This window comes from Entelurus aequoreus, linkage group LG08, assembly GCF_033978785.1.
Source record: "Entelurus aequoreus isolate RoL-2023_Sb linkage group LG08, RoL_Eaeq_v1.1, whole genome shotgun sequence".
Classification (NCBI taxonomy): domain Eukaryota; kingdom Metazoa; phylum Chordata; class Actinopteri; order Syngnathiformes; family Syngnathidae; genus Entelurus; species Entelurus aequoreus.
Window position 1 is genome coordinate 12907719 of NC_084738.1, and position 12270 is coordinate 12919988.

Consider the following 12270-nt stretch of genomic DNA (forward strand, 5'->3'; position numbering starts at 1 on the left):
AAACATTTATTAATTTTGTGCTTGCTCGTATTGAAGAGATAGACAAAAGCCGCTTTCGTACCACAGCAGGTTTTTAATTGTGATGAGACCGGATTTTTCTTGAAAAAGATGCCAAAATGGTCTTATATCACAGCGAAGGAGACTGTCTCTCGTTCAGTGGTGTCTCTTGCAAGCACACACACACACCGCCCCTCCACCCCCCGTACTACCCTCTCTGTCTGCTCCTCTCTTTCCTCTCGTCAGCTTCAGATGGCATTAAAAGTAGATTTTACTTTTTAAAATGTTTATTATTGTAGCAATATGGTGGATATAGTTAAGGATTTTTGTGATTTGATGTGACAGTTTAGCTTGCAATTGCGGTTTTGTCTTGTGGATATGGAGATAGTTGAACCATCACCTCCTTGTCATGTTTGTTTTATATACAGTACTATATAGCACTTTGTATTGTGTTCAAAGTTTACAAACCTTTACTAAAATATGGACTTTTGTCAAGACTGTGTAATCCATTATTCATATTTAATTTGATTCCTATGGAGAAATGTGCTTCACTATACAAATGTTTAGATTTACGAACCCCGTTGAGGTTCCACTGTATATGCCCAGGTTCTACTATGAATCACTTTTAGGCGAAAAATGTTCATCAAAATGATGTCTTGTTTCATACACTTTCTCGCTTGTATTACAATTTATCACTCACTTTCTGTTTGGACACACTGCAAACAACCCAAGTCACCAAGAGCCTTAGAGTGTGTGTTTCTAGAGCAGGGGTCGGCAACCCAAAATGTTGAAAGAGCCATATTGGACCAAAAATACAAAAAACAAATTTTGTCTGGAGCCGCAAAAAAATAAAAGCCATATAACATACAGATAGTGTGTCATGAGATATAAATTGAATTAAGAGGACTTAAAGGAAACTAAATGACCTCAAATATACCTACAAATGAGGCATAATGATGCAATATGTACATAATATGCCTAAATAGCATGTTAGCATCGATTAGCTTGCAGTCATGCACTGACCAAATATGCCTGATTAGCACTCCACACAAGTCAATAACATCAACAAAACTCACCTTTGTGCATTCACGCACAACATTAAAAGTTTGGTGGACAAAATGAGACAGAAAAAGAAGTGGCATAAAACACGTCCTAGAAAGTCGGAGAAAGTTATACATGTAAACAAACTACCGTGAGTTCAAGGACCGCCAAAATTAGTAGGACAAAACGGCGCTCGCCAAATACTTGAATCAGTGAAGCATGTTTAATATAAACAGTGTGATTTCTAACAATTAGGGAGGTTTGTGTCATGTTTGTCCTCCTACAGAAACCATATTAAAACAAAAAATATTTTTTTTTCCCTCACCTTTTTCCATTTTTCATAAATTTTTTAAAAAGCCCCAGAGAGCCACTAGGGCGGCGCTAAAGAGCCGCGGGTTGCCGACCCCCGTTCTAGAGCGTCACTGAATGCACCACATTTTTACGGTAAGTCTAGCCAAACAATCAAGGGTAATATGGGGCTTACTGGCTGTCCTCAGTAGTTTTGTATATAGCCTGGTCTTGCACTGGCACCTTTTAGCAGTAATGGAATTTGCTCGCGCTAACAGCCAATTTAAATGTACTTGGGGCGCTTCGATTGCCTCATTGATTAATTCCATTTAACATTCCCTGCCAATGTAAAGGGGAGGAAGGGCGAGCAGGCAGTTTGCCAAAACACATAAGGCACATAAGGAGAGTCACGATGGTGTGACATAAAACTGTCTCGTGTGATTGCATCAGACCTAAACAAAGTTCTGTCAGTGCAAAGTTTATTTTTAATTTAAATTAAATATATTGTATTTGCAGTATATTCGAATGAATATAAGATGAAAAGGATATGCAAATCATTGTATTTTTTTTTTTTTTTTTTAACGATTTACGTAACGTGCCGACTTCACTGGTTTTGGGTTTTGTATTTTAGTCAATAAAATCCCACAAAACGAACTAATTTGTCTACTGGGCAGTCAACCCCTCCAGATCCAATCACAGGATTTAGAGAAAGGAAAGGGTGAGCAGAGCCCACGAAGGAGCCTCCACATTGGCTGACGCTATATACAGTGAAGCACGTGCAAGGTGTGAACTTGTTTGCCGTAAAGCACGGCTGCCAAACACCCATCTGGAAAGATTGCGATACCTGCGCTTGCTGTTACAGCATATACTGCTAAAATACCCAAAAAGAGGAAATCGTAGGAAGAGAAGAAAGACAGTGTACATCTAAAAAAACAAAACAAAGAAGAGCCAAAACTCGAATAAATATTGGTCCGCGTATTCAAGTAGAAGGGCATTGCGGGCTAGTCTTGAGGGCGTTGCTCGGTTGGTAGAGCGGTTGTGCCAGCAACTTAAGGGTTTCAGGTTCAATTCCCGCTTCCACCATCCTAGTCACAGCAGTTGTGTCCTTCGGCAAGACACTTGACCCACCTGCTCCCAGTGCCAACCACACTGCTTTAAATGTAGCTTAAAGATGTAGATCATGGGTTTTCACTATGTTAAGCACTTTGAGTCACTAGAGAAAAAAGTGCTTTCTGAATATAATTCACTCACACTCTTGGACTAACTTTGGACGCACAAGTGGCTGTTTTCCTTCTAGACAGGTAATCTAATGTTCCATTTTCCAATATTGTGTGTGTCTGATAGTCACACGATTGCTGTTCTGTGTATTGTAAGCAAAGATAGTTTGTGGTTTTAGCATTTAGATTTTTTCTAAATCTTGTATAATATATGGCAATATTACAGTTTAGCAACATAAATGAGTAGTTCATAATCAGAGTTTAAAAAAAACCTGTGACGACGACATTTATTTTTTGCAACAAAATACAATCTAGGGGATCCTTCAATGCAATTTCAAACTGTCAACAACCTATGCGTGTGCACGTACAGCGCTCGCGCGCGATATTGTGCACTTCCAGAGAGGAGGAGACTGGGAGGGACTATCAGCGAGGTGCGCAGAGTAGGGGGCGGGATTTACATTGTGAATTCTGCCCTGTGGCACAAGATTGACCTATCCCAGCTTTAATTTAAAAGCGCATCAGGAGGTTGCCCACAGCCACACCCATTCATGCCAGTGTTTTAATTCACACCCGACGACCGTAGGAAGCTGTATGTCAGGTGAATGTGTGGTTTGTGTTTCAATGAACAGTGTTGTTCGTGTAACAGTGAGCTTGTCTCCGCCGCAGGGTGTGGCGCTGTCCAAGCTGGTGGAGGACTTCTTCAACATGAAGGAGGAGATCCTGTCGCGGGACTTCGATCTAGGCTTCTCGGGCAATTCCGAGGACGTGGTGATGCGGGCCCTGCACCTCCTGGAGAACTGCATCGCCGTCACCAGCAGCGCCAACCGCAACGGCGAGTTCACCATCGCGCCCAGCCCGACGGTGCCAGCGCTCTTCGAGCTCAACTTCTACAGCAACGGCCTGTTCCACGTCTTCATTCCCGACGCCATCATCGGTACGTCGTCTCCTCTTGACTCCTCAGGGGTTCCGCCCATACTTGCCAACCTTGAGACCTCCGAATTCGGGAGATTGGGGGGGCGTGGTCAGGGTGGGCGCGGCCGGGGGGCTGGGTTAAGGGGGGAGGAGTATATTTATAGCTAGAATTCACTGAAATTCAAGTATTTCTTATATATATACACTACCGTTCAAAAGTTTGGGGTCACATTGAAATGTCCTTATTTTTGAAGGAAAAGCACTGTACTTTTCAATGAAGATAACTTTAAACTAGTCTTAACTTTAAAGAAATACACTCTATACATTGCTAATGTGGTAAATGACTATTCTAGCTGCAAATGTCTGGTTTTTGGTGCAATATCTACATAGGTGTATAGAGGCCCATTTCCAGCAACTATCACTCCAGTGTTCTAATGGTACAATGTTTGCTCATTGGCTCAGAAGGCTAACTGATGATTAGAAAACCCTTGTGCAATCATGTTCACACATCTGAAAACAGTTCAGCTCGTTACAGAAGCTACAAAACTGACCTTCCTTTGAGCAGATTGAGTTTCTGGAGCATCACATTTGTGGGGTCAATTAAACGCTCAAAATGGCCAGAAAAAGAGAACATTCATTTGAAACTTGACAGTCTATTCTTGTTCTTAGAAATGAAGGCTATTCCACAAAATTGTTTGGGTGACCCCAAACTTTTGAACGGTAGTGTATATATATATATATATATAGTACAGTACACAGTAATGAAAACACAGTTGTTCTACTAACTGTACTGTACTTGCTGCTTACTTTTAAAAAAAATATAACACTTACCTTTCACTATTTGAGTAGCCTTTGTTCTGCCATTTGAGTACTGGCAAGCGATCTCTGAATCCGGGAACATATCCTTCACAAATTTGTTGAAAACATCCGCAGATGAGAACGGGATGTTTCTTGCAGCTATCAGCATAGCCATCTTTGTCTCGGCATATGTTACACCCTCGGGTCTCCATTTAGCAAGGTGGCCCATAATACTGGGCTGTGACCGGTGCTGCGTTGCTGCCGCCTTGTGCTTCTCTGACCGTTCATGAGTGACTATATCCATTCGGCCACCGTGTTATGGGTTATAGATAAACCTATGGATAACGGAGACATATATAATAGTTTCCTTTTCAGGTGAGAGAGAACGCTAAAGGCAGTGCCTTTAAGGCACGCCCCCAATAGTTGTCCGGCTGGAAATTTTGGACATTACTACTTGCCGTAGTTTTGAAGCAATGCATGATGGGAATCCGGATGTTGTGTGTCAGTGTATTAACGTGCCGGCTGGAGTAAACACACGCTGAGAAATAGCTCCGTGCCTGCCTACTTTATGGGTTATAGATAAACCTATGGATAACGGAGACATATATAATAGTCTCCTTTTCAGGTGAGAGAGGACGCTAAAGGCAGTGCCTTTAAGGCACGCCCCCAATAATGTTGTCCGGCTGGAAATCGGGAGAAATTCGGGAGAATGGTTGTCCCGGGAGATTTTCGGGAGAGGCACTGAAATTCGTGAGTCTCCCGGAAAATTCGGGAGGGTTGGCAAGTATGGTTCTGTCCCCCCTGTCATCGCTGATGCGGACTTGTATTTATGTGCGTGCAGCCTGCAGCATCCTGTCACTGCAGCGAGAGCAGGTGGTGGAATCAGAGTTGGGTAAGCCGGCGAGCGGCGCCGCCGGCTTCCCTCTCAGTCAGGAGAAGCTCATCCGCAAAGCCGCCGGCCTCTCACACTTCCTGGTCAATGAGGTGACCGTGGCCTCTGTAAGTTCTTGTCTGGATAGCTCAGGACTTGCACAAAATGAGCACATCATATAGCAGAAATATGATAGTAGTATGACATCGTAGAATGTTGCTAATTATCACAAGAAGAAGAGAATTGCCGCTTTTTGTCTTCTTCCCATTCCGTCCTTAGCTCCATCTACCCTTCCACAATGACAGTATAACAAAAACACAAAGCATATTGAATGTAACTGTTTAATGTTGATTTTGACCCAGGTATGTGTTATTTTGATTCATTGGCTTTTTATGATTTAAAACGACGTAAAACATCAAAATTGTGTGCCATTCTATGCAGAAATATTGTTATTTATACTCAAATGTAGCATGACCAGGGGTACATGCTGTAAACTATTTTTTGATATTGTAAAAATAAAATAAATTATTTGTTAACCGCTTTTGGGTACATTAAATTTTAATGATATCATAGCCAAACAGGACAAAACGGCAATTTTTTTTTTCTCAAATTGATCAAACTCCAGTCTGAAACAAAAATATCCAAAACATGTTTTTTATGTAAATGTCATGTAAATGTACACAAATTGAATACTGTGACTTAATTTAAACAAAAGACCTTCAAAGGGTTAAAATAAAAACATTGTTTCTGTATTTTATTATTTATTTGGGGCACAACAAATCCAAAATAGAATAAGAAAATAGTATTTCCAAAACAATATTTTAATTTGTAAAAAAAACATTAATGCAATATAAAAAATAAACATTTTGTGTGTCCAGAAAGGAGCAGGAAGAAGTAGAGTTTATAATTTATTGCTCTTATCACTCACTGTTGTAATCAAATTATTGGTAAACAATGCAATACATACATAATAACCAGATATATAAAAACATTTTTTTTAAACATATTCTACAAAATGTTCAAGCATAAAAATGACTGAATAAACTAAAAATAACAATACTAGAGAAGTCGTGGTTATTAGATGAGACCAAACCACATTACGCTGTTTAGTATCGTGGCTACCGATTAGCTGAGCCTCAAGCAGCATTATGGTACTATATTGGATTAAAAGACTATAAGTGCTTCAAGGGTGTTATTTCATGTTTGGAGGGCTCTCCTAATGTTGAAAAATGTATGTAGAAGGTAATAAACTGTTTAATACTCTACCTAATAAAATATTCGATTCATAATTGATGATTCCTACTTTGTGGAAATTCATCTATTGCAGTCATGTCCGGAACCAATTAACACTGATGAACGGGTAGCACTGTTTGGATTTGGGGTATTATCGAATAACTGCTAGTGTTTTGTACACCTGTGAAAGAATTGGACATTGAAATTTTGAAATTTAACTTAAAAAAAAAAAAGAAAGAAAAACTTATAAAAATTAATGTGTTAATGAATAACAAAACCTATATCACGGCCAAAATACAGCAAAAAATGACAAAGTTCCCTTATGATAAATAAAATGTTATAAAAAAAATTGCACCAATTTGCTTTGTCACTGTACAGAACTAAAATGTGGATAATTAGCTTAGCATGTGTCGACCTACATTGGATAGATGTTAGCATCTTTAATATACAAAGTGTATCAATACTTCAGTATTTATTCTTTTTATTATACGTACTGTGTGTTTTTATGATTCCTAACTGGGCCATTGAATAGCGGAATTCAACTAATTAGCATTCTCTGTGTCCCTCAGCCCTGTCAGACTGTTTACCAGGTTTTCCACGACGCAGTGACCCGCCTCATCCAATATGGAGTCCTCTACGTGGCGGAGGTCCGTTTCAATGCAGAAATTGTGTTAAGTGGTTTTCGGTGGATATTAAATCCATACAAGTTGTACACTGACTACTCTAAAGTACAAAACCCAAAACCAGTGAAGTTGGCACGTTGTGTAAATGGTAAATAAAAACAGAATACAATGATTTGCAAATCCTTTTCAACTTATATTCAATTGAATAGACTGCAAAGACAAGATACTTAACGTTCGAACTGGAAAACTTGATTTTTTGCAAATAATACCTCATTCGGAATTTGATGCCTGCAACATGTTTCAAAAGTGGCAAAAAAGAAAGAAAGTTGAGGAATGCTCATCAAACACGTATTTGGAACATCCCACAGGTGAACAGGCTAATTGGGAACAGGTGGGTGCCGTGATTGGGTATAAAAGCAGCTTCCATGAAATGCTCAGTCATTCACAAACAAGGATGGGGCGAAGGTCACCATTTTGTGAACAAATGCGCGAGCAAATTGTTGAACAGTTAAAGAACAACATTTCTCAACAAGCTATTGCAAGCAATTAAGGGATTTCACCATCTACGGTCTGTAATATCATCAAAATGTTCAGAGAATCTGGAGAAATCAATGCATGTAAGCGATGATATTACGGACCTTCCATCCCTCAGGTGGTACTGCATCAAAAAGCGACATCAGTGTGTAAAGGATATCACCACATGGGCTCAGGAACACTTCAGAAAACCACTGTCAGTAACTACAGTTCATCGCTACATCTGTAAGTGCAACTTAAAACTCTACTTTGCAAAGCGAAAGCCATTTATCAACAACACCCAGAAACGCCGCCGGCTTCGCTAGGCCCGAGCTCATCTAAGATGGACTGATGCAAAGTGTTCTGTGGTCTGACGAGTTCACATTTCAAATAGTTTTTGGAAACTGGACGTTGTGTTCTCCGGAACAAAGGAAAAGAACCATCCGGATTGAACTAGGCGCAAATTTCAAATCCAGCATCTGCGATGGTATGGGGGTGTATTAGTGCCCAAGGCATGGGTAACTTACACATCTGTGAAGGCACCATTAATGCTGAAAGGTACATTGAGGTTTTGGAGCAACATATGTTGCCATCCAAGCAGTGTTATCATGGACGCCCCTGCTTATTTCAGCAAGACAATCTGCGTGGTTTCATAGTAAAAGAGTGCGGGTACTAGACTGGCCTGCCTGTAGTCCAGACCTGTCTTCCATTGAAAATGTGTGGCGCAATATGAAGCCTAAAATACCACAACGGAGACCCCCGGACTGTTGAACAACTTAAGCTGTACATCAAGCAAGAATGGGAAATCATTTCACCTGAAAAGCTTAAAAAATTGGTCTCCTCAGTGCCCAAACGTTTACTGAGTGTTGTTAAAAGAAAAGGCCATGTAACACAGTGGTAAAAATGCCCCTTTTTTACCATGTGTTGCTCCCATTAAATTCTAAGTTAATGATTATTTGCCAAAAAAAATTGAGTTTCTCAGTTTGAACAATAAATATCTTGTCTTTGCAGTCTATTCAATTGAATATAAGTTGAAAAGGATTTGCAAATCATTGTATTCTGTTTTTATTTACAAATTACACAATGTGCCAACTTCACTGGTTTTGGGTTTTGTATACCATTGAGAAGATATTACAAGAAATGCTTGCTGAGATGTCAATGTTAATGTGTGCCTGTTGCAGGAGGACCAAGAGGAACTGAGCCCCAGTCCCACGGACGAACCTTGGCCCAAAAAGTTCCCAGAGCCGCTCTCCTGGCGGAGCGACGAGGAGGATGAAGACAGCGACTTTGGAGAGGAGCAGCGTGATCGCTACCTAAAGGTTCATACTCTTTTTAACATCCGTATCCTCACACTGCTCTCGCATTTATTTGACCTTTCCTTGTTTACAGGTGAGCCTCTCGGAGGAGCACCAGGACTTCTTTGTGTTCCTGCAGCGGCTGCTCAGCCCTGTGCTGGAGGCCTACAGCGGCGCCGCCATCTTCGTGCACAGTTTGTGTCAGCCCATGGCCGAGTCAGAATACACGCAGCGGCTCTTCAGATACCTGCTGACCCGCACCGAGAAGAGAGTGGCTGCTTATGGTGACTCGCTTACGGTTCCTCACCTGACACGGCAATTTCAAACAGCCTGAGGAAGAAATAAAAGGAGAATGTCAGTTTGGTTTAAAGGCAAAATTAATAGATCTATGGGGGGAAACCCCACAAAATAGGATAGGCTCCAACCATACAATATTTTTAGGGCATTGGTTGAATGGTTAACCCAGTTATATTTTAACGCAAATCCAGATGTAGGTGCATATATGAGCAAATTTCCCCAGTTTCTATCATTGCAAGAGGGCACATGTACGCATTGTGATCCTTGAGTACACTCGAACCCGACATTGCTAGTCAGATACGCATTTTTCATTTTGAGGTTCAGTTTTCTAAAGCTGTGCATAGGTGGAGTAAAAAAACTTTCGGCCGATCTGAGCGCTGTTTTTTTCCATTGCCCCGCCCCTCTTTGCAATTGCTTTGTGCGTTTAATTCAGTCCTCCAGGGGAAGTACACATAACATTTCTTCAAGGTTGGCAGATCTTAAATTTGCAGAACTTTCTTTTACTGATAAGAACAAATTGTAAAAACTTTAGGAAATATCGCAAAATAATTTGAACTTAATATATATATATTTATTTTTATTTTTATATTATTATACAAAAATACTGTACAAAACTTTTTTTTTAAATGTTACTCTAGGGAAGGATTTTTTTTTCCTATATTTTTTTACGTGCAATTTCAATACTTTTGTTTCAAATTCTTTCATATATCAACGATACACTGGGAAATAATTTTAGTCCATTAGAATAGCGCCAAGGCGAAAAAGTCCTCATGGAGTTAAGAGTGTATTAAAATATTGTGGATTTTTTAAAACTTTTTTTTTGCTCAGATCTATTTTCAATTCAGTCCCAAAAAACACTTAACATGTCATATTTTCTTTTAAAACTTTTAAATGCCCATTTGATTATAATTATGTCAGGGGGTTTTTCTGAAGTTTTGCCATAAAATGAAAATTCGTTTTTATACAAATCTTATGTATATTTAGGGCTAGTCTTTACCTCAGTACCCAAAACGTGTAATATTTATTTTATGATATATGAAGTCATTTTTTTGTAAATTTTTCACCCAAAAAAAATACTTAGATCAAATGGGCATTCAAAGGGTTACAATAAAAAAACTATTAAAATGTTTACTCTGTTTTACTTAGGACTAAAGTTGATTGAGAAATTTGAGCCAAAAAAGTATGAATCTAAAATTTTTTATATGGTTTTAACTCCCTATGGTTTTGTCGTACTGGCGCTACACTATTGCTATTACCAGTAAATAATGCATTCCAAGAAACTGGTCATTATAGGTTTATGTAATAAGTGTTTTTTGTTTTCAGGTGAAAGTGCGACTCATTACTTGGTGAAGAACACAGTGAGGACTTTCAAAGAACTTGGGGTAACATTTAAAATAGACCACCAAAAAAGTAAAACGGGTAAATCAAACCGACCTATTTTTGTTTTTCCTTCAGGTTCTCAAGGAGAGACGAGAGAACCGTGTGACAACGCTGGAGCTGAACGCCACTTTTCTACCTCAGGCCAACCGCAACAAACTCCTGCACTATATTTTAGGCTTCACGCTGCTGTGACCTGAACAGGCCTCAGTCAAGCTCCCTCCAATAAAAGGGCTTCCACTGGCGACTGATCCCAGGTGCTAAACACTGCGGACTGCTTTACCAGGAAGTGCCTTTGCTTAAAAACAACTACAAAACACTACTTTGCCTACTTTGGTTCCTGCATACCTTTTTAATCTAGTAAGAGTAAGAATCAGTTTGAATCCAAACAAAGCAAGCTGCCTTACATGTACACAAGTAAGTCATACACATTTGCCATTGACCACAGTAATCAGCAAACATTGATAGTCATAGTCATAGTGCACTTGTTCCATGTGCATCTTAAGAGCATTCAGTGCTTATGGGGCGATAGAAGAAACTTTTCAATCATAACTGTCATGGAAAGTAAAAAAAAAAAAAATAACTATAAGCCTTCTGGACCAGTTGCAAAGTGAAGTGTCTTACAGGGAAAGCAATACATGTGACATTTCACCATAATGTTTCGGTATTATGAATGTGCTGTATCTTTGGAGTTGTTTACTCTGAAATAGTTGTGCAGAATCTGCGAACACAAATATTTGTTTACTGTAGTTTTTTTTTTTTCTTACCCCAGACACAATGGCTGTAAAATCTAAATTATATACAGGTTTAGAATCAAAATGTAGGATACGAACAGTATAAAGGTCAAAGTAAGTCACTAATGGGGGAGATGCTATTGTTGTATTTGAAGGCAATGAAATTGTTGACAAACATAGATGTTTATTGAATCTTTAAACTTGCATGTGTTCATGCAGAACTTCCAAGTCTGTGAATGATGGAAATTGTAGATAATTAGGAGCATGTCAAAGGACATAAAAAAATAAATAGGACGTGCAGGCAGGGTGATAATTTAAGTGAATGCTGAAGTTGGATATTTGTCAAGATAATGCCACTCTTATGTACTGTATTGCATGTTTGTTGACACTTTACTGTAGTACAGGGGTGTCCAAAGTCTGGCATGGGGTTTTTATTGGCTATTTAAAAGAAAAACCTTAATACAGCCAAGGAAGATTATGGCCAGGATGAAAAGTTTTAATCAAACTCACAGTGGTAAATTCCTTTGTCACATGTTAACACAAATTTTAATATATTTAGCTATATTACCAAAATATGATCAATGTATCCTTCAGTTTTGGACGCCCCTGCTGTAGACGCTACTTAATTTCTTGAATTGTACTTTACAGTCCTAATGTGAATTATTTAGCTGAGAAGGAACCTGCTGAATGTATCTGGCAGCCTTGAAAAATGTAATTGACTTGGTACAAAATGTGTGGACAAAAGTATTGGGACTCCTCGCCATGACATCTACAGGAATATGAAATGAAAGGTCTAGTGTAAACTAAGAGGTCCCTACTGATTATTGAATCAAGATGTGTGTCTAAATACTTTTGTCTAATAAACTACATGAGTTGTTGGGAGTGATTGAACAAACACACACAGCTCAGTAAATAGGGGTTCTAAATGCCTGAGCAGGTGTCTTTTTAATGCTTGTTCTTGTGTTTTTTGTGTGCATGTTAACAATTCAGTGTGCAGATCATAAATAAGGGGGGGGGGGGGACACTGTACATTATAATGTAAAACATACCAGATAACACAAGACTCACCAGCTA

The 12270-nt window shown here is 39.2% G+C and overlaps 1 protein-coding gene across 2 annotated transcripts in view; it reads left to right on the plus strand.

The window, feature by feature from the left end:
• The window catches only part of gpam (glycerol-3-phosphate acyltransferase, mitochondrial), a 43829-nt gene extending 31703 nt beyond the window's left edge, over positions 1-12126 (plus strand). For both annotated transcript variants that reach the window (XM_062055591.1, XM_062055592.1), the window contains exons 15-21: positions 3210-3477; positions 5095-5252; positions 6927-7004; positions 8675-8812; positions 8883-9072; positions 10409-10467; positions 10541-12126. In XM_062055591.1, coding sequence (XP_061911575.1) covers positions 3210-3477; positions 5095-5252; positions 6927-7004; positions 8675-8812; positions 8883-9072; positions 10409-10467; positions 10541-10657 — 1008 coding nt within the window. In that variant the 3' untranslated portion in view covers positions 10658-12126. The remainder of the gene's footprint in view (positions 1-3209; positions 3478-5094; positions 5253-6926; positions 7005-8674; positions 8813-8882; positions 9073-10408; positions 10468-10540) is intronic.
• The last annotated feature ends 144 nt before the right edge of the window (positions 12127-12270 follow it).